Source organism: Molothrus ater, chromosome W (genome assembly GCF_012460135.2).
Source record: "Molothrus ater isolate BHLD 08-10-18 breed brown headed cowbird chromosome W, BPBGC_Mater_1.1, whole genome shotgun sequence".
NCBI classification, from domain to species: Eukaryota; Metazoa; Chordata; class Aves; order Passeriformes; family Icteridae; genus Molothrus; species Molothrus ater.
In genome coordinates, this window is record NC_050510.2 from 2,953,650 (window position 1) to 2,976,732 (window position 23,083).

A 23,083-nucleotide genomic window follows, 5' to 3' on the forward strand; every position below is an offset into this window, starting at 1 on the left:
CTTGGGGATGATCCTGTGCACAGCCAGGAGTTGGACTTGATGAGCCTTGTGGGTCCCTTCCAACTCAGTATATTCTGTGATTCTGTGAGATTGCATAAAGAGTCACCTACCTTTGTTTTGAATGTTTGTCCCACTAATTGCCTTTATTGGACTTTATTCTTATATTGGAAAAGGCAATGAAGAGTTGATCTCTATCCATGTTTCCCATGCCACTCAGGATTCTTAGGTCCTTACCCTATTCCTCCTCCAAACTGTCTCTTTTTCAGGTTGATGAGTTCTGGCCTACTTCAACTTTGTTCATATGGAAAAAAAGCACAAAGTGTTTAACAGGTCAGGCTAGTATGAAAAGGCACATGAGTTTCTGTACGTGACAGCACTGAAACTTAGCACCTACCTAATGCCATATCCTGCCACATCTGACCTTTTTGACTGGACAGCCACTTAAGAGTCACCTAGAAACATTTTCAATAAAAATATAGAACTAATATTTCTTACTTTGCAGGATGCCTTACCCCACTCCATGCCACAAATTCATGCAATCTACAATCAGCATTATAAAATTGATTATACAATGAAATATTCATAACCTCCATATGATTTCAACCTCCTTTGCTCTTACCCCTTTCCCCAAAATACTCCTTCTACGTTATATACTTTTCTCTGCCATTTTTTACTCCAATATTGCACCTTTTTGGTCAGTGGAAAGCCACCTCTGTGTAATGCATTTTTGCTATGAAGCAAGATAAAGCATTCGATTATGGCCCTAAATCATTAACACAATTAAAATACTCTGAGTGTTGGGTTTAGAATTGGGTGCTCAATATAGCACTAAAAATCAGTTGATTTCCAAGTCTACCAGAGGTATATATAAATACAGTAAATTCTAACCATTTTTCTTAATGCACTGTTTCAATGCAAACCAATAATTAAAATTATTGCTTCATTTATTGCACTACAGTTAAAAGTGAGGGTTTATTTTTCATTTGCATTGCATGAGGTCTTCTGTGTTGATTTCAGGTTGCCTTCTCTTTTAGAAATTGTATCCTTCCAAGACAAATGGCTAGCACATTCTGTCGTCTCCTGGCTGGCCATGCAACTGCTGCATCCTTTGCAGCAGCAGGCACAGGGATCCTAACTGCTGGGTACCTCTTCAATAAGCAAAATGTTAAAGCTACTGTTCAAGAAAAACGAAAACTCTTCCCTCCAAGGTAAGCTCTTTGGGTTTACTAGTCACCTGAGCATAGGGCCCAGCTAACTGAGCTAGGCATGGTGTTAAACTCTTTGGGGGAGGAGGATCTCCATTAAAGCTGCAGAGCACCTATTCCCTCACTCAAACACACCATCTATTTGTCTGCATATGGATTGTTAACTGTCAACCTAAAACCCAGCATCCTTTATTAATAACCCCCGTTTTAGATAGCACTGACAATGGCCTTCAAGGACAGAAAACAGGGATGTTAGATCATATCAATATACTTACAAAATCATTGCCAAACAATTACAAGCCTGAAAAATGGTTCAATTTTTAGGCAAAGCACCAAATCAGTCCTTATTTTATCTTCTCAGCTCGTGAATGCTTTCAGTGTCTATTGGACTGTCTGGTTGCATAGATTCTAATATTAGGAAGCATAAAAGTATTTTAATTATACAAGTAGTGAAGAAATATCTTCTATAACTACTGTACTTGAAATATTCCTAATTCTGTTTAAAACCTAGTTGGTTGATAATTAGAAACGAACTACAAATATGTATGCTGACTTTGCTGGCCATATTTCTGAAAAGACAAAACACCCCAAAAAAGGACCAGGCTTTGACAAACTTTTTTTTTTCCCATGGCAAATAGCATCTTAGTTCAAATAAACTCTCATAAAAGTAATGGGGTTGTGCATAAAGCAAAGTGCTATCAAAACAAGGTAAATGTGATCTGACTCACAAAAATGCTTTCTGAAAGCATATAATCTTCATTTTCTCTGCTTTATTATATTGTACAGCTTTTGGTAAATAAAACCATTAAAACAACCTCAAATATTGTTAAATAGATTCCTAGCTGATATAGATCAGACAGTTACACTGATGTCCACAAAGCTGCAAGAATATTTCAGTTCAGAATGAGAGCTCTTATTCAGTTGAACATAATTAATTTCCTACTTGAACAAAATAATGTTAGAGCGCTTTTAATTCTCAGTAAGTATCTTAGCAGAGATTTAATAGGCTTTAATACACTTTCAAGGATTCATTTGTCTGGTTGCTCCAAGTAACAGAAAACTGCTATTGTCTGTTAGTGGGGTTGCCCAGCAGTGCAATGTGGAGTACTTTGTGTGACTTCAATATACCTCCCTTCCTAAATTTCAGTGCAATGTATTGTGATGGGTCATCTTTGTCTGGCTGCCATATGCCCACACAGCCACTCTCTTACTTCCCCTCGTTAGCAAGACAGGAGGAAAAAATAAGGTTAAAAACCTTGTGGGTAGAGATAAAGACAAAGAGATTGGAGGCCAATTATCATCATAGGCAAAACAGACTTGACTTGGGGAAGAATAATTTTAAAAATTGCCAATCAGTTGTAACAGAGTATGATATTGAGAAATAAAAACAAAACTAAAATCACCTGTCCCCCACACTCCCCTTCTTCCCAGGCTTGACTTCACTCCCAACTCTTCTACCTCCTCCTCCCAAAGCGGCATAGGCAGGGATGGGGAATGGGGGTTCTGATCAGCTCATAGCACTTTGCCACTCCTTCCTCCTCACACTGTTCCCCTGATCCAGAGTGGGTTTCCTCCCACAGGATAGAGTCCTTCATGAATGTGTTGGTTTTGCATGGCCTGTTTTTTGGTAGCAGGGGGGCCACAGAGGCAGTTTCTGTGAGAAGCTGCTAGAAGCTTCCACCATGTCCAGCAGAGTCAATCCCTGATGGCTATGAAGATGGACATGCCGCTGGCCAAACCTGGGCCAATCAGAGAGGTTGGTAATGCCTCTGTTATGACATATTTAAGAAGAAATTCCAAACAAAGCGGGGGCACAGTCTTTTTCCTAGCCAGAGAACATGAGGAGGTGAGAACATGTGAGGGGAAAACAACATGGTGACACCAAGGTCAGTGGGGAAGGAGAGGGAAAAGGTGCTCCAGGCACCGGAGCTGAGATTCCTCTGCAGGCCATGGTGATGACCATGGTGAAGCAGGCTCTCCCCCTGCAGCCCATGGGGATTCTGGGGATTCACAGGGGATGCAGAGATCCACTCAGAGCCCAGGGGAGAGGTGCCCAGGCCAGAGCAGGAGGATGCCTAGAAGAGGCTGTGATCCAGTGGGATACCCAGTGAAGTGAGAGGGGGGCCCCTGCTTCCAAGCTGGAGCAACCTGTCTTTGAAGGACTGCACCCCATGGAAGAGTGATCCACGCTGACACAGTTTTGGGAGGACTGTTTGTCCTTGGAGGGACTCATGTTGCAGCAGGTGCAGTAGGACTGCTGCTTGTGAGAGTGGACCCATGTTGAAGAAGTTTATGGAGAACTGTCTCCCATGGGAGGGACCCCACGGCATAGCAGGGGTAGGACTCCATTCCCCGAGGAGTGGAAGAAAACCTTGGGTGATGAACTGACCCAACCCCATACTCCTTGTCTCCTTGCACTGTCAGTAGGAAGGGGGGTTGGGGGAAGAAAAGGTGTTCTTAAGGGCTTATTTTACTTCTCAGTATTCTCCTCTGATTTTGTTAGTAATAAATTCACTTTGCACCTCCAAGCCTAGCCTGTTTTGCCCTTGGGGTGTTTTCTCTCAGTCCTTATCTCAACTCATGAACCCTTCATTTAATTTTTTTTTCTCTCCTCTGCCCAGCTGTGGCAGGGGAGGCTGAGTGAGCGACTTTCTTAGGTGCCTGGCATTTGGCCAGTGTCAAACCACAACAGTGAACTTCAGTGCGAATCCCTCCAAAGAACAAACTGCAGTTCTTCAAGAACTGCTCCTGCATGGGTCCTCCACAGACCACAGTTCCTGCCAGAAAACCTGCTCCTGCATGGTCTACACTCCATGGGCCACAGTTCCTGCTAGGAGCCTGCTGTATCATTGGCTCACCATGGGCTGCAGCTTCCCTCATGGCATATCATTCTCCTCTGGCATGGGATCCTTCATAGGCTGCAGGGGTTTAGCTTGCCTCACCATGGTCTTCACCACAGGCTGCAGGGAAATCTCTGCTCCGGCACCTGAAGCACCTCCTCTCCCTCCTTCTTCACTGACCTTGATGTCTGCAGGGTAGTTATTTCTCACATTTTTTCTTACTTTTCTCTCTCACAACTACTATGCAGTGTCTTTTACCCTTTCTTAAATATATTATCACAGAAACGCCACCAGCTTTACCGATTGGCACAGCCTTGGCCAGTGGTGGGGTCCATTTTGGAGCCCACTGAAACTGTCTCTGAGCATGGAGGCAGCTCTTGATTTCTTTTCATAGAAGCCATTCCTGAAGCCCCTCCACTAGAAAAATCTTGCCACATAAACTGAATATAGGTATAAACCAAGAACTAATTATATTTTTCAGCTATGCTGTGTATTCCATATTTCCTGATCCCTTAAGTAGTTTCTTAAACTAGCAAGGATTACTGTTTAAAGATATCATATTAAGTGCTTATTATGTTTTTTTCTCTTCAGTGCAGACTATCCTGATCTCCGCAAGCATAACAACTGCATGGCTGAATGCCTCACACCAGCAATTTATGCCAGGCTAAGGGACAAGATGACGCCAAATGGCTACACCCTAGACCAGTGTATCCAAACCGGGGTTGACAATCCTGGCCATCCTTTCATTAAAACTGTGGGCATGGTTGCAGGTGATGAAGAATCCTATGAGGTAAAGTATTTTCACAATGCTATTGTATTTTTTTCAGTTTGTATGGTATATTTCACAAGACCTCATTATATGAACACATAGTCGAATCTGGACTTCTAAGAAAAATTGTGACCCAGAGAATATATATGGGGTAGATCATGTTCATTTTCCCTACTCTTAATGAGTATTTGAATGCTATTCTACATTAGGAAAAGCAGTGAATACGAGGCATTGCTAAAGGAGCCCTCTATACTGCAGTCAAAGTCAATAAAATATGGTTGTTTGGGAGCAATCCTCTATTTGCCTCCAACATCTGCTCTCTTTCCTAATACTAAACATAGTTTATGGAAAAACAGCAGGAGACATCAAAATAAATGTAATATATAAATTACACTGTAAAAAAAACTGTGTCAGAACTGAAAAGAAAATTACTTCTGTGAAGTGCTGGGCATCTTTAAGCTGTAACTAGTGGACCCTGACAAAAGCCAAAGACAGTATTAGTATATAAAAAAAGAAGAAAATTCTTGTTTTTATTGACCTATGTGGTCTGCTTCCTTCAGTCTACCATACAATAGTATATTATTATATAATTTCTTAAGAGTATCCCAAATGCTAGGCTGCTCAACATGGAAGAAGACATCTGGTATTCTGGGACTACCAGCTTCTGTGATTTGTTTTACTTATTTAGACATAGTGACTGCCTTGAAAAGCTCTGCAAGAGTTATTGCTGCACAACAGAATCAAGGTGTGATTGTGATCAGTGTTGACATACATGTGCTAAATGGTTCTAAGTAGCACCAGTAGTCAATGGTAGTGAAGACAGGTATTCTCATATGACCTAAGAACAGGGCAGAAGCTTCCTGGATACTGAACATGTATTTTAGTTGCTAATAAATCCTGAAATTTAATCTGGTTGCCATCACATATAGTACCTATCTGGGGTAACTAGAATAAGCTTGCAACTAAAGTAAGGTGCAATTTTTGTTGTGAAGGTGAGCAACCACTACAGAACACTGTCTAGGTCAAAATGACTGAAATCCACCACCAATAATCTCCCAATTTATTGTTAGGAGACAGAGGGTGAAATTCCATGTTCTGCTTCTATAATGTACAGGAGAAACTCAGAGCAATTGCAATACTCATGGCAAACTACTGGCAGTTACCATCTGCTACATAAACAATAGATCTATTAAAAACAGATTTTGAGAGGTAATTTTTTCGGATGCATTTCCAAAGATACAACCCACATATGACCCTTCCCTTTATATTTACCCCAGTCAGCACTTGCTGACATCCGTGGCTATCAGCTAGGAGCCTGTACCAGGGATTTCCCTTGGGACTGAAGTTAGTGCAATAAAGTGTTTCTATGATAGTGAAGACTTTTTGTAGATTCTCTTGACTCCATAGGTATTTGCTGAGATTTTTGACCCTGTCATTAAAGTGAGACATAATGGCTATGATCCATGCACAATGAAGCATCACACAGACCTGGATGCATCCAAGGTAGGATTTAAATAGAATAATGAGGAAATCAAAATTCAATGCTGCTGCTTATAATGATGATATTGTATGTAATAGCACATTTTCCCCCCAGTCAAACTCCAATGAAATTGAAGAAACTGGCTAAAGAAACTGGAATGACACAAATTACTGAAATGGCACATCCCAAAGGGAGTATGTCTGAATGAAGCGAGCTCCGTTTCTGTCCTTTTTTATTGCAAGCCTGTTAGTTTACAGCTTAGATTTGCTGGGATTTTCAGCATCTGACAAGCTAGCATCTACATGGCCTTTCTTTCTCTTCCTTATTCTTTTCTTCTAATTTCCTCTCTTTACTGGACCACTTTCACCTGACTGCTTCATTCCATTACACCCTGACATTATGCAGAAGTGTCAGAGGTACAAGACTGTGCAAAAGGAGCAAGCTAGGAGCCAAGAGTGATAGCAAGACAGGCAAAACAGCGGATCCACCAAAGGCGCATTTCCACAGTACCCAAGCAAGTAGAGAACAGGTGAACAGGACTAGTTACAGTAAACAGGTTTGATGCCTAGAGAGGCTAACCTAGAACAGAGACTAGACAGAGTTAGAAGAATAAAGTAGGTATTTATTAAAAGGCCTTAAAGGATACACCTTGGGCAGTACAAGAGCCTGGCCAGGGCTACACCCAAGATGGACGACAGTCACGAGTTTTCACACTTTTCTAAGTTTTGGTCCATTTACATATTGGGGTTAATTGTCCAATTACAGTTTCAGGTTATGAAGTCCCATCCTCCAGGTTGCTTTCTTCAATTTGCCGTTGTTTATGCTTTTGCACCCGAGGCTGTCCTTAGTTCTCAAGCTGGAAAAGGATTGTTTTGTTTAACTACCCTGTGGAGAGAACTAGAGAACTTACTAACATTTAATAGGAAGTTCAGAGTAACACACTAAGGCAGTATAGAATCTGAAAAATATGAAAGCTAAAACTTAAGGCATCAGGTTCAGCCAACAGGCCAGTGATTGACAGAAAACCCCATAGTGACAAGGCAAGTCTGAGGTCAGGTCAGCGAGACAGGGTCAGGATAAACAAGGTACAAGACCAGGCACAGGCATACTTACAAAGTAGCTTAGACAAGGACTGAAAGGTGCCTTAAATTAAATGCAGCTCAAACCAAGGTGTAAAGACTGCAGATGAAACTTCTCAGAAATCTTTTTCAGACAGCTAGTTTCAAAGTTGTTGGATCCATGGTTACACAACTGTGCAATATCAGAGCTGGATAAAACCCAGTGGAGAGAGGGTGAAAGAGGTTTGAAGAGATCCTTGGTGCACTCATGGACCTAACAGCAAACTAGTTGCATTCCTTCCTTGTTCTTAACAGAGGTATTGATCCCATCTGATACAAAACATTTGGGGCTTTGCCTAATGGCACTGTGAGCCTGTTCATGAGCTAAAGTTAACCATGTATTTAAGGATCAGAGTGAAAACATTCCCCTTCTCCTGCACACACAGAGTCAAGTCTTAGCCATTGCTTAGTATTTCCTTCATAGTTCAATAATGGCATTGATTAGTATCATCTTAGACTTTTTTCTTTCAAAAGAACTTCCACATCTGTCTGCATTTTCATGTTCATATCCATGTTTCCAAAAGCCATTCAGATCTTTTCATATTCCATGCCGGAGCTAAGAAAAATCAGCTGGTTACTTTGTCACATTCAGTCAGCAAAAGAACTTTGAAGTTTCTTAAAAAACCCTTATTATTTGAAACAGAGGGGTTCCTAATGTTCTGTGATATCTAGAAGAGGTCATGATTCCTAGGCAGAAAGGTGACCCATTTTTTATGATGGGATTTTTAAATGGTGCTGTACAAAATGAGTGACTGTATGTAAATTAAAAAACATTTTTCCTTCAGATCACCCATGGTCAATTTGATGAGCGATATGTCCTCTCATCACGGGTACGTACTGGTCGTAGCATTCGGGGTCTCAGCCTTCCTCCAGCTTGTACCAGGGCAGAGAGAAGAGAAGTGGAAAATGTTGTAGTCACTGCTCTAGCTGGGCTGAAAGGAGACCTTTCTGGAAAGTACTATAGCTTGACAAATATGTCTGAGAAGGATCAGCAACAGCTTATTGATGTAAGTATAACTCCATGTTACATGTCTGGTTTTTGCATGTGTCCTCCTTTACTAAATGAGATGTCTTTCATGTCTATTTCTTCTTGTATATAGGGGTAACTGAACCAACCAGCACAGGTTGGTTCTCTGGTTCAGTGGCAGTGTCTGTCACAGGGGTTGGAGTAAGTGCAGGACCTGTCACCGGGGCTCAAGTAGCCACAATGTCTATCATTGGGGTTGTAGAAGCCTCAGTGCCTGTCGTTTTGTCATCAGATCCAGAGACCTCTTCCCCCTGAGAGTACTGAGTAGTGTAGAACAGGGTTCTGTAGGCATTAGCCAGGCCCCAACAGGTTGCAGTGATTTGTGTCTCTCTGGAATTGCCAGGGTGACAGCATACTTCTTCCTAATATTTACTAGTTTTTCAGGATTCTACACATTTTCAGGGGTTCCAAAATGTTGAAGGTGGTCACTCTCCTGGGTACTTGCCCATATTTTCACACACCCTGCCATTAATAACTATCCATCCTTGAGATAGATGCCTGGGTGATGTTCTTAAATAACTGTTTAACCTTAAACAAGACCTGAACCATATTCAGCAACATGCTGGCTCTTAGCACAAGGATCAGGTTGGTTTCAAGGGTGTGCAAAGGGTATTCAAAATCTTTAAAGTTCTCAAATGCTACTGTAATCAGAGGAAGGAAGGAAGGAAGGAAGGAAGGAAGGAAGGAAGGAAGGAAGGAAGGAAGGAAGGAAGGAAGGAAGGAAGGAAGGAAGGAAGGAAGGAAGGAAGGAAGGAAGGAAGGAAGGAAGGAAGGAAGGAAGGAAGGAAGGAAGGAAGGAAGGAAGGAAGGAAGGAAGGAAGGAAGGAAGGAAGGAAATCTCCCCCATAGGTTGGCTCTCCGTGAGAGAAAATAAAAGATGTAATTATTGATAGTTCCCAGTAGATAGCTGTTTTGACGGTGGGCAGGGTCAGTACCAAAGACAGACACCAACTTAAGGATTAGTGTAATTTACTATAATACAAAACTGCAAAGAATTACAAAAGGATAAGCTAAGCAATCCATCTAATCATTGCTACAAAAGAATGCCTATAGTGATTAAGAAAGATACATCACCTGTTACCACAATACTTTACCACTTCATCCAGCTCCTCACAAAAGCTGGGGGAAGACACTGTCACAGCAAAGGACTGGAGGACCACTCCTGGTAACTGGGAAATCCTACAGGTGCACCCACCTACAGGCAAAGAGGCTTCCAACTTCACTGTGAGAGTAGCCCAGCTTTTATGTTGTTGAATAAACAAACTACTATTATTTCTAGTATGGAAATATCTGGTTTCATTCTCCTATTGGGTTTCTCCCAAAGCCTGGCCAGGCCTCAAGGAGGAACCAAGGGAGTTGTCTTTGTTCCTACACCCACAGACAAGGCCAGATATGGTCTTGTCTAGTTTCTAAATCTGGAAATGTAAATACATGTTTTGCCAATGAACAGATGCATATATCATATTGCTAATAATACTATTTTAATGAGTGGATACATATAATATTTGGTTGAAAGGTTTATCTAGAGGTCAACTTTGACCCAGACAAGTCTGTCGTGGTTTAACCCCAGCTGGCAAGTAAGTACCATGCAGCCACTCCTCAGCTGCTCCAACTCCCCTCAGTTTATATAATGAGCATGATATTCTATGGTATGGAATATCCCTTTGGCTAGTTCAGGTCAGCTGTCTGGGTCATGCTCCCTCCTAGCTTTTTGTGCACCTCCTCATTGGCAGACCATGGGAAACCGAGAAGTCCTTGAATTAGAGTAAGCACTACTGAGCAACAACCAAAACATGAGTGTGTTATCAACATTATTCTCATACTTTAAGTCAGGAAAGAATCAGGTTCACAAGCCATGCTATTTCATTTAATTGTATTGACTACCTTAATATTAAATGGATAAGACAGGGTTATACTGCTTCCCTTAATAAACTTCAATTTATTTTGTATCTTTCTCTTTCTCTGTTTTTATTTCTCTTCCTGGTCCCGTTTTTGTGTCCAGGATCATTTTCTCTTTGATAAGCCAGTGTCTCCTTTGCTAACATGTGCTGGGATGGCACGTGACTGGCCAGATGCCAGAGGAATCTGGTATGTTTTGTGATATGTAGAAGCTTGTGTCATGTTTTAAAAAATGTATTACAAGTCTCCTTGCTTCTCCTAACCCCACAGTCACTCTGCACTGGTACTCACAGCATGTTCAGTTTGTTTTTAAATATTTTTGTAGTGTTTTAAATGATTAATTGAAGAAAAAAAAAACCCTTTATATTTTTATAGGCAAAGACACAGAAATGATGCAAGGATTGTTGAAGTGTTAAAAACCATAGAAGAGCTTGATAACAGTCACAAAGGAATTAGGGCTTCTCCCACAATAAAGGTGGAAGGATCAATACCCCAGCTGAAGTGCATCTACACCAATTCCTGCAGCATGGGCAGCAAACAGGAGGAGCTGGAAGTCATTGCACAGCTGAAAAACTATGATATAATTGCAGTCATGAAAACATGGTGGGATGACTCAGAACTGGAGTGCTTCAATGGATGGCTATAAACTCTTCAGAAGGGATACACAAGGAAGGAGAGGCCATGGGGTAGCCATGTATGTTAGGGAGTGTTTTGACTGTTTAGAGCTTGCCAATGGTGATGAAAGGGTTGCATGTTTATAAGGAAGAACCAGGGAAAAGGCTAACAAGGCAGATATCCTTGTGGTCTTCATTTAACCAGGATGAAAAAGCAGATGAAATATCCTATGAACATCTGGGAGTAGTCTCACATTCACTAGCCCTTTTTCTCTTGGAGACTTCAACTTACCACTTGTCTGCTGGAAATACAATACAGCAGAGAGGAAACAGTGTAGAAGGTACTGGAATGGGCAGAAGAAAACTTCCTGACACAGCTGGAGAATGAGCCAACTAGGGAAGACATGCTTGCTGGACTTTTTGTTTGTGAAAAGAGAAAGAACTGTGGATGATACGATGTTTGGGGGCCATTTTGAGCACACCAATCATGAAATGATAAGGGTTTTCAATTCTTGGGGAAATAAGAAATATGGTTACCAGAACTGCTACCTTGGACTTCTGGAAGGCAGACTTTGGCCTGTTTAAGGGCCTGGTTGAGAGAGTGCTTTGTGAGGCAGTCCTGAAGGGCAAAAGAGTCCAGGAAGCACAGCTAGAAGTTAATATGGTAACTTCCATAAAAGGCAATAAAAATAGTTGTATAAATACATTAACAACACAAGGAGGGGTAAGGAGACTCTCCATCCTTTATTGGATGGGAGGGGGAAACATGGTGACAAAGGATGAGGAAAGGCTGAGGTACTTAATTCCTTCATTACCTCAATCTTTAATAGTAAAATCAATTGTTCTCAGTGCACCCAGCCCTCTGAGCTGGAAGACAGTCGGGGAGCAGAATGAAGCCCCATTTTCCAAGGGGAAATGGTCAGTAACCTGCAACACTACTTAGAAATACAAAACTCAATGGGGCCCAAAGGGATCCTTCCAAGAGTACTGAGGGAGTGGGCACTCACCAAACTGTTTTCGATTATTTACCAGCAGTCCTGCCTAACTGAGGAGGTCTCAGTTGACTGGAAGTTACCAAATGTGAAGTTCATCTACAAGAAGGGCCAGAAGGATGATCTGAGGAACTACAGGCCTGTCAGCATGACTTTGGTGTGCAGGAAGATTATGGAGCAGATCATCATGAGTGCCATCAAATGGCATGTACAGGACAAGCAGGGGATCAGACCCTGCCAGCATGGGGTTAGGAAAGGCAGGTCCTGCTTGACTAACCTGGTCTCCTTCTAAGACAAGGTCATCCACTTAGTAGAATGAGGGAAAGGCTGCAGGTGTTGTTTAGCTGGGCTTCGGTAAAGCCTTTGACACAGTTTCACACAGCATTCTCCTGGAGAAACTAGCTGCTCATGGCTTGAAAGGGTGTACTCTCACTCTCTACTGGGTAAAAAACTGACTGGATGGCTGGGTCCAAAGAGATGTGGTGAATGGAGTTAAAAGTAACATGTGATGTTTCTCAGGGCTCACTATTGGGTTCAATTCTGTTTAATATCTTTATTGATGATTTGGATGAGGTCATCGAGTGAACCCTCAATATATTTGCAGATGACACCAAGTTAGGCAGGAGTGTTGATCTGCTTGAGGGCAGGAAGGCTCTGTAGAGAGATCTGGACAGACTAGATAGATGGGCTGAGGCCAATTGCATGAGGTTCAACCAGGGTAAATGCCAGGTCCTGCACTTGGGTCACAACTACCCCATGCAATGCCACAGGCTTGGGGAAGAGTGTCTAGAAATCTGCTCAGTAGAAAAGGACTTGGGGGTGTTGGTCAATAGCCATCTGAATATGAGCCTGAAGTGTGCCCAGGTGGCCAAGAAGACCAATGGCACCCTGGCTTGTATCAGAAATAGTGTGGCCAGCAGGGCGAGGGAAGTGATTGTCCTGTACTTGGCACTGGTGGAGCCACACCTCAAATACTGTGTTCACTTTTGGGCCCCTCGCTACAAGAAAGATGTATTGGTTCTGGAGTGTGTCCAGAGAAGGGCAACAAAGCTGGTGAAAGGCCTAGACCACAAGTCAGATGAGAAGTGGCTGAGGGAACCAGACTTGTTCAATCTGGAGAAAAGGAGACTGAGGGGAGACCTTCTCACTCTCTACAACTACCTGAGGTGGGGGTCAGCCTCTTTTCCTGGGTAAGAAGCAATAGGATAAGAAGAAATGGCCTCAAGTTGCACCAGGGGAGGTTTAGATTTGATATTAGGAGAAATTTCTTCACCAAAAGGGTTGTGAAGCATTGGAACAGACTGCCCAGGGAAGTGAGAGACACCATCCCTGGAGGTATTTAAAAGACATGTAGATGTGGCACTTAAGGACATGGTTTAGTGGTGGACTTGGCAGTGTTAGGTTAATGGTTGGACTTGATGATCTTAAGTGTCTTTTCCAACCTAAATAATCCCATTATTCTATGATTCTACATAAACTATCATTAATAACAGCAACACAATGTAGCACCATTAACATGGGTCCTTCTATGGTTTTTTTAATATGTTTTTTCTATTTCAACATAAAAATTTGATTTTAGAAAGAGTCTGTGAATCACCATGAAATTATTTCCACAGGCTTTTGTCAGGTTTTACAGTGCATGCTCCCTGACATAGTAGGTTTAACTTATCAGAATAATACTGGATAGGCTTCTGAACATGATGCAGTATTGCCATAGAACATTTTTTTTTTCTGTGTTGTGGTATCACTCAGCATTCCTTAATGCAATGGGAAGATTCATTTAATTAAAGAAGCTGAGTCAGGAAAACATCAGTCTCTGGAAAATCCTACCCTGAATATTTGTACATGACTGAAAATTAAATAACTGGACCTCTCTGTAATTATAATGTGTAATTTTAATGTCAGGCCACAGGATGCTTGCACCTATTCAGTTTTGCATTGTCAAAGTGTGAAAAGCAAGCTGCAGTAAAAGGCAGGTGGCAAATTAGGCTCTCAGTGAAGTTGCAAATTTCACATGTTTCAGGCTTGGTCATATTCCACTGTTTGTATGTACAAATCTTATCAATCACTTTCTACATTCTGTAGAAAGATTGTTGCAAAAGATAGAAAAAAATGAGAAAAGCAAGGAAAATTGACCTCAGGTTTGATCTAGCACTTTATAAACCTAGTCATGACTAATCTGTCTGGAACAAGAATAGATAACTTCTCTGTAGGCATTATCTTAATTGACAAGCCAGCATTTTTAATGCAGTGTCCAGAAGCAACATGTAGCTGTTTTCCTCAGACATATAATTTGACTGATGTGGCAATTCATTGTTATAAAGTGATATGAAAGGCACTGAGATTTGATTTAGAAGGCAATACAATTAGGTATGGTCATGTGGCTGTGCCCTCAGTCCTTTTTCTAACTGTACAATTTTCTAACAGTAAAAACCATCCCCAGGGACTGAAGATGCAGAATTTGGCTTCTCCCTTTACCTGTTCCCTTAGCAGCTGTACATCCCAACTGTGTTAATGTTTGAAGACGTTCATAGCTCAGCTTCAGGGCAGCATGATGTGATCAGAGAAAACTGCTCTTCTCACTGTGACTTGAGAAACCTGCATAATTCCATTGGCATGGGGGAATCAAGATGTGAAAGTAGCTTAACTGCATCCTTAACTGTGCAGAGCAACGTTATTTTGTAGTGCTTAACCTCTTCACAGTCCTGAAAGACTGTAATGAAACTAAGGATACTGAGAGTTATTTTTCAGGGCCTATCTTGTGTTTAAAGCTGTTTTTTTTCTCTCAACCAGGCATAACAATGACAAGACATTTCTTGTCTGGATTAATGAAGAGGACCACACCAGGGTGATCTCCATGGAAAAGGGTGGCAACATGAAGCGGGTGTTTGAAAGATTTTGTCGTGGTTTAAAAGAGGTAGTAACTCAATGAATTTAGTATACCTGTTTGTTTATTGTTGGGCTGTTCTCAGCATTACTTAGCATGATTAACACTGAACTGACATCTCCAGAAGCAACAAAATAAAGTAACACCAGTTCAAGTAGCAACCCACATTAATAGCAGTTAAAGAAGGAAACAAATTGTTAGCTGAGTTGTAGAAAAAATAGGTAAAATGTCATTTTAGCTTTTATATTACAATCTTCAGCACTGAATGACTAAAGAAATGTTTTTTCTTTTTCCTTGGAACAATTGCTTTATTCGTCTCACTCTGGAAAAGCAGCTTTCACTCCAGCTTCTCTGGATTTCTAGACTCCCCTTTCTCAGGAAATCCCCAACTGCTGTATAGCTTATACAATTGTACATTCCCACATTGCTTCAAAGCCACCAGCACAGGCCTTCACCTGAAAAAAACCCCGAACAAATACCACATGGCAAAGTAGGGAAAGCAGGGAACTATAATGTCTTCTACATGTATATTAACCAGAAAAGGAAAGTCAAAGAAGGTGTACCCCTCCTGATAAACAGTGCTGGTGAACTGGTAACAATGGATGAAAAGGCTGAGGTACTCAACAATTTTTTCCTCAGTCTTCAATGGCAACCTCTCTTCCCACACTTCTCCAGTGGATTTACAGCAGGATGGGGACTGGGGAGCAAAGTGCTTCCCACTGTAAGTAAAGATCAGGTTCATGACCACCTGAGGAACCTGAATGTATAAAAGTCTATGGGACCCAATGAGATGCAACCCAGTGTCCTGGAGGAATTGGCTGATGTAGTTGCCAAGCCACTCTGCACAATATTTGAAAAGTCTTGGCAGTCAGGTGAAGTCCCAGGTGACTGGAAAATGGAAAACATTGTCCCCATCTTTAAAAAGGGTAGAAAGCAGGACCCTGGGAACTACTGACCTGTCAGCCTCACCTCTGTGCTTGGGAATATCATAGAACAGATCCTCCTAGAAGCTATGTTAGGGCACATGGAGGACGGAGAGGTGGTTCAAGGGAGCCAGCACTACTGTACCAAGGGCACATCCTGCCTGACCCACCTAGTGGCCTTCTATGATGGAGTGACTACATCAGTGGACTAAGAAAGAACTACAGATATAATTTATCTGGGCTTCTGTAAAGCCTTTGACATGGTCCCCCTCAACATCCTTCTCTCTGAACTGGAGAGAGATGAATTTGATGAGTGGACTGTTAGATATATAAGAAATTATTGGACAGTCACATTCAGAGGGTAGTGGTCAGTGGCTCAGAGTCCCAATGGACATCAGTGGTGAGTGGTGTCCCTCAGGGGTCTGTATTGGGGCCAGTGTTATTCAATGTCTTCATCAAGAACATAGACAAAGGGATTGAATGCACCCTCAGCAAGTTTGCAGATGACACCAAGCTGAGTGGTGCAGTTGACATGCCTGAAGGACAGGATGCCATCCAGAGGGACCTGGACAAGCTCAAGAAGTAGGACCATGGGAATTTCATGAGGTTTAATAAAACCAAGTGCAAGGTTCTGTACCTGAGTAGGGGCAGCCCCTGGTATCAATACAGGCTGGGGGATGAACACATCAAAAGCAGCTCTGCTGAGAAGGCCATGGAGGTGCTGGTGGATGAGAGGCTGGACATGAGCTGGCAATGTGTGCTTGCAGTCCAGAAAGCCAATTGTATCCTGAGCTGCATCAAAAGAAATGTGGCCAGCGGGTCAAGGGAGGTGATGCTGCCCTTCTACTACGCTAATGTGAAACTCCACCTGGAGTGCTGCATCCAGCTGTGGGGTCCCCAGCACAGGAAGGACACTGACCTGTTGGAGCAAATTCAGAGGAGGCCACCAAGATTATTAGAGACATGGAACACCTCTGCTATGAGAAAAGGCTGAAAGAATTGGGTTTGTTCAGCCTGGAAAAGAGGCAGCTTTGAGGTTTACCTAATTGTGGCCTTCCGGTACCTAAAGGGAGCCTACAAGAAAAATTGAGAGAGACTGTTTACAAGAGCATGTAGTGATAGGACAAGGGGGAATGGGTTTACATTGAAAGAGAGTAGGTTTAGATTAGATATTAAGAAGAAATTCTTTACTGTGAGGGTGGTAAGGCACTGGTACAGGTTTTCCAGAGAAGTTGTGGATGCCCCATCCTTGGAAGTGTTCAAGGCCAAGTTGGATGGGGCTCTGAGCAACCTGGTCTAGTGAAAGGTGTCCCTGCCCATGGCAGGGGGTTGGAACTAGATGATCTTTAAGGTCCTTTCCAACCCAAGCCATTATATGATTCTATGATTATCTGATTGAGGAAATGGTCCCTGAAGGTAAGTTCAGAGCATCTCTAAGAAATTTTGAGTATGTGGTGAGTTTGGAAACATGGAAAAACAAAAGTGCCTAGTGCATGCGTCATTGGCATCTGGGTGGTTCACTAGGATCTGGTATGCTTTTTAGGCATATCCATGAGACTGAATTATGTGCAGGATTGGGGTCTAAGTGACAGCTTGTGGATGTTGTTTCCATGTTTTCCTCTGCTACTGTGCTTATCTCTTGTTCAAGAGAAGTGGACCTCTGGACATTGACATATGGTCAGATAGCTTTGGAAACTGTGACCAGAGCAAGTGTATGAGGCAGGAAATCCGATCTAGTTTCTTACAAGCAATTTCTGCGTCCTCACACAATATTTAAATGTCAGGAGAGTCCATTATTTTGTATTCTTCTGCAGAATGGAAATATTTGCCTATATTGCAGAGGACTTGTGAACTTGAACTGGCATAGGTATCTGATAATCTTCTGACAGTGGTTTTACTGAACTGAAATTGTATTTGGGTCACAGAATTAAGTCTCAGAAGTGTATTTGAGTGGACAGAATAGTGGCTTATTCAAAGGTCAATAGACCTTTGTGATATTTCTGAGGATAATGATTACAGTCTCCTTTGTAACTGGGTTTTAGAATTACTAATGAAAATCATTATAGAGGACCTATGTAGTCTTTTCATAGTGGAAGCAGGGCTATGAATTTTAGGCATTGAAAAATCAAGTGTCCTTCACCTAGCATCATGTAATCACCTTGAAAATTATATAAAACTAGGCTTTGGCTCCTTTTGTTTGTTCCACAGTATTTGAGATGTTTGGACTTGTGCTTTGCAACCTTGCTCTAAAAACACCTAGGCTAGAAAATCATTTATACTATAGGTAAAAAATTATTATGTGACCATATAGTTTCATGGGCTAAGGCCATGTGATAAAGTGCTAAAGAGCTTTCAAGTCAAGGGCAGTTAGAAAATGATGAAGAAATTTTTGTAATATTCACTGGTAAACTTGATGTCTGATGAATACAAAGGCTCATACTAGAGCCAAACCAGACTTTACTTGAGTATATCTATATGCACCTCCATCGGTAAATTGGGAAGTTAATCATCAACATAGATACAAAGTGAAAAGAATTTAATCTATAAATAACTGTCAAGATGAGATAGATGTATGCAGTTCTTTCTTTTTCCTCTTTTTTTTTTTTTTTTTGCATTCATAGGTTGAAAGACTAATTAAAGAACGAGGCTGGGAGTTCATGTGGAATGAACGTCTTGGATATGTTCTGACTTGTCCTTCAAACCTAGGAACTGGTTTACGTGCTGGAGTCCATGTAAAGCTGCCAAAGCTTAGCAAGGTACATAAATTGTTTAAAAGGCCAGTGATATAAATCAGGTCTTCATGTGATTTATAAAGAAACTAATAAAAAATGACAGTTTACAGCAATTGGATGTTTGCAAGATGTGCAGCAGCTAGGTCCCAGGCATAATGCATGACTGAGCATACTTGTATTATGAAAATTATTATATTTGTTATGGAAATTAATCTACTCAGCAGACAAACACCAACACAGGTGTTCCAAAGACAGAGGAAATTGTCTCTGCCTGTCATTCTGGAGATGGTATTAGATCATGGATAATAACAATAAGCAAGGCAAAAGACAATATGCACAAACCTATTTCTTCTGTTAGGATCCAAGGTTTCCAAAAATCTTGGATAACTTGAGGCTACAGAAGCGTGGCACTGGTGGAGTGGACACAGCAGCTGTAGCAGACGTGTATGATATCTCCAACCTGGACCGCATGGGTCGATCAGAGGTAACTTTTTTGTTTTATTCCTTGCTTTTAAACTCAGATCTGCACTAAGACTGTTTCCCTCCATCTGAGTTCACTAAGAATTCAGTCATTTTTTGGAGTTATGGCAGTTTTTTTCTCTTTGTGAATTTAATCCAATGAAAAGGCTTACACAACAAAAAATTACTACAGTGCATGCAATGTTTGCCAAATACGACAAGTTCCTGAGCAAGTTCCATAAATGTGACTGGTTTACATCATGTGCTGAAGAATTTTGTTGAAAGCATGCAGGTACTAGAAACATTTGGTTGTGGTAACAGAATTCCCTTGGGACAATGTTTCTCAGCATCCCAGCATGAACTTTTATACCCGAATACCTCCTGGACTACACAGCTATGAGATAGGTGTACAGGTTGTCTCTCCAGTGCTGGGCATGAGCTAGGTATCTAAGAATCATAGGATCATAGAATGGTTTGGGTTGGAAGGGACTTTAAGATCATCTAGTTCCAATCCCTCTGCCATCAGATGGGATGTCACCAACTAGATCAGGTTGCCCAGGGCCCCATCAAGCTTGGCCTTGAACACTTCCAAGGATGGGGCATCCACAACTTCTCTGGGCAACCTGTGCCAGTGCCTAACCATCCTTGCAGTAAAGAATTTCTTCTTCCTAATATTTAATCTACACCTACTCTCTTTCAATTTGAACCCGTTCCCCCTTGTCCTATCACTACACGCCCTTGTAAAAGTCCCTCTCCATTTTTCTGAATGAGGTTCACTGAAGTTGTACACTGGGAACAGAGCTACATACTGTACATTGGACAGGTATCTGCTGTGCCCAGTGCAAAATGCTGAGGAAAGAAGCAGGATTTTAGGACTAACCCACACAGGGAATCAAGCACTGACATCAAGAGTGGATTAACATGCTGTTTTCCTTTTAGGATTCAGTCATGCACTTTCACTGTATTGAGTTTGGCTGGGATGGCATTAATTTTCCCCTGTGCAGCCCCCCTAGTACTGTGCTTTGCATTGGTAGCCAGAAAGGTGTTGATAACACACCAGTGTTTTGGCTACTGTTGAGCAGCGCTGGTGCAGCATCAGTGCTGTCTCCAACATTATGCCCCCCTTACCAGTGGGCTGAGGGTGGGCAAGATCTTGAGAGGGGGCATAACCAGGACAGCTAACCCAAATTGACCAAAAGGATATTCCATACCATATCACATCTGTTCAGATATAAAAGCTAAGAAAAGGAGGAGGAAGGAGGGGGGGGGCATTCGTTATTTACAGTGTTTGCCTTCTGGAGCAACCTCTACACATGCTGAAGCCCTACTTCCTGGGAAGAGGTCATAGATCACTTGCTAACAGGAAGTAGAGAATAAAATCTTTGGGGTTTTTTCCCATTGCTTGCATGTGTGCCACCTTTGCTTTTTCTTTAGTAAACTGCCTTTATCTTGACCCATGAGGGTGTTTTCCTATGTTATGTTCTTGCCCTCCCCCCCCCCCCCTTCCCCCCCCCTCCATCTGGGGAAGGGAGTGATAGAGTGGCTTGGTGGGCAACTGATATCCAGCCAAGGTCAACTTACCACAGCAAGTTAGTCTCCAGAAGCTTTCAAGGCTCATGCTACTACTGGATTGGGGAAATGAGTGTGTCTCTTCCCCTCCTTGCACTTCCATTCCAATTAGTTTTCAGTTGACTGTTTTCTCATAGGAGAACATAATTTTTGCTTTTTCAGTCCCTCAAAGAACTATATGGCTTTAAAATTAAATAGCACAAAACTATACTAGTATCTTAATATCACAGAGTAAGTTTTCGTTTCTATGGTTGATGATGTATAGATTATCCTCTGCAATTCACTAGTGTCCATCTGGATGCAGTGCATTCTTTCTTCTACAGTACTGACTGTATCTTGAATAAAGCTGTTGTATCTCACAGAATATAGGTAAACAACAGTCTAAAACATCAAGAAGTAAGCACATATGTACAGATGCTTTAAGCATGCTAAACAGTAAGGGAGAGCTCTGCATGATTCTGAGTCATTTCAGTATTACTCATATATCTCATTACTATCCATCAAGAAAATACAACTATCCTACTTTCTACAGAAGAAAGAAAAAGTGCCAGTAGTCTTCACAGTCATTTACCAAATGTCAGACCAACGTTCCATAGCTTTTAAGCCCAAACACATTTGGATAAAGGTATTAATCCAAACCTCACAAGATGCTGTTGGCAAAACACCAGAACCTCTTTATTTACACTGGCATTTGTTGCTTCAGAGACAACTGCCCAGTGACTCTAAACATCCATGGCACTGCCTTTTCACTTTCTTTGTCCTAATATGTAAATTGTGAGAACACAGCAAATGGGAATCCATGGCTCTGGCATACTGTAGTTCTCAGCATCTTGTATTCTCAGAGTGGTAATATTTGAAATAGGTGTCTAAACTCAAGCCTAAACCTTTTATATAAGCATTTCTGTTTGTCTATTTATATAGGCATATGTGTAGGAGCAGAATTTGGTGGAAATTAGGGGACTATTTGAAAATTTCTACTGTTAGAAGGCCAAGCTCAGCATGAACAGGAGAAGGGGTAGGGAGAAGGGAATTACTATGGGCTTCCACTTGACCAATGCATGACCGATATTTCCTGTGTCACAGCATGTGTGATCTCTGTGTCCTGGTTATGATTCTCCTTGGGTCTGGCTTTACTTGCAGTCTTTGCCATACAAGTCAATTTTTTCCTTCCTCTATTAACAGTGTTGCCTAAATCTTTTGTTCTTATTTTTTTTCTTCTTGTTGTAGGTAGAACTAGTTCAGATTGTCATTGATGGAGTCAACTACCTAGTTGACTGTGAGAAGAAACTGGAAAGAGGTCAAGACATTAAAGTACCACCACCATTACCTCAGTTTGGCAAGAAGTGATCTTGTGGCTGATGTCTGTTAATGATAAAAAATATGGCTGCCATTTTGACAGAAAGGCACCTCTGTATATCTCTATTTAAATTCCTTGTTTAATAAAACACTGCCTGATACCCAACATCTCTCTAGATGCCTGGTCACACTAACAGAAAATAGTCTTAGTGCAGCTTTAGTAGGACAACCACTTTGTATGGACTGCTTCCCTTTTCCCTTTGTCTTCTCAGCAACCTTTACCTAGCCTTTGAACCTTTCTTTCTTGGCTGATGATAAGGAAAGTATTACTTGAATCATGCAAAAGGCACAAATACATAACTCTAGCTTGTATGTACACTTATGGCTATATTTATGCAGACTTCTGAGCACCTGAGTTTTATTCAGAGAAGCACTTGTCTTGAGTGCCTATCCAGAGTACAAAAATCTCTCAGTCTGAAGGGCAGGTGCTTGCAACATGCTCATTACTTTTTCAGCATTCAACACCATGTTCAAAAGTTAACTAGAGCAAGCAGCTGCAAATGGCTTCAGTCTCTGAAGTCTGCCACTTGACCTGTCATCTGGAACTCATTGGTGTCTCTGTATGGGAGATGTCTCTTCTCTGTCCAGGACTGGTTTGCAGACTAACTTATTTACTATGTCATCCCAAACCCTCTGACTTTCTTAGCCCTGGTAGAGCATTCACCAGGTCACTTTCAGGTGTTTTCCTCAGGTACCACCTCTGGCCTTAGGCTGCAGCAAGCTGAACCTAAAATCAGAAGTAACAAATATCAGTTTTTTGATATTCTGTATCCAACAGAAACCTGCCCAGCATTACCTCTTCCAGTCTTTTTCTGCAGCTTTCTGGTCACAGGTAATAGGGACCAGGCTCCAGCACCAGTCACCCAAGTGCTCAGGATGTACTGGAATACAGTACCCTGAGTAAAAGCTTCTCAGTGCTCACCACTGTTCCATGTGGTGAGCAGCTTGGAAAAACAGCAGAGTCCCTTTGCTTATCTTTTGCATATGAAACATATTCACTGTTTCACAGTAACCTTTCAAAACATGCTCTGGTGAATGTGCTGTATGTATCGACATTGAGCTGGGAGTAGTATCTGTAAGGCTACGTAGAAGAGGAGAGTATCTGCTCACGTACTGATTTTGCACGGCAAAGTTTTGGTAGTGGGGAGAGCTACAGGGATAGCTTCTTTAAGATGTCAGAAACTTCCCCCATGTCGCTGTTGAGTAAGAAACG

The 23,083-nt window shown here is 41.7% G+C and overlaps 1 protein-coding gene across 1 annotated transcript; it reads left to right on the plus strand.

Moving 5' to 3' along the window:
* The first annotated feature begins 1,056 nt into the window (after window positions 1-1,056).
* LOC118701526 (creatine kinase S-type, mitochondrial) lies at window positions 1,057-21,861 on the plus strand. Its single transcript, XM_036406181.2, has 9 exons — window positions 1,057-1,208; window positions 4,637-4,835; window positions 6,222-6,317; window positions 8,198-8,419; window positions 10,442-10,527; window positions 14,738-14,861; window positions 18,376-18,510; window positions 18,845-18,970; window positions 21,742-21,861. The coding sequence occupies exons 1-9, from the start codon at window positions 1,057-1,059 to the stop codon at window positions 21,859-21,861; spliced, it is 1,260 nt and encodes a 419-aa protein (XP_036262074.1).
* The last annotated feature ends 1,222 nt before the right edge of the window (window positions 21,862-23,083 follow it).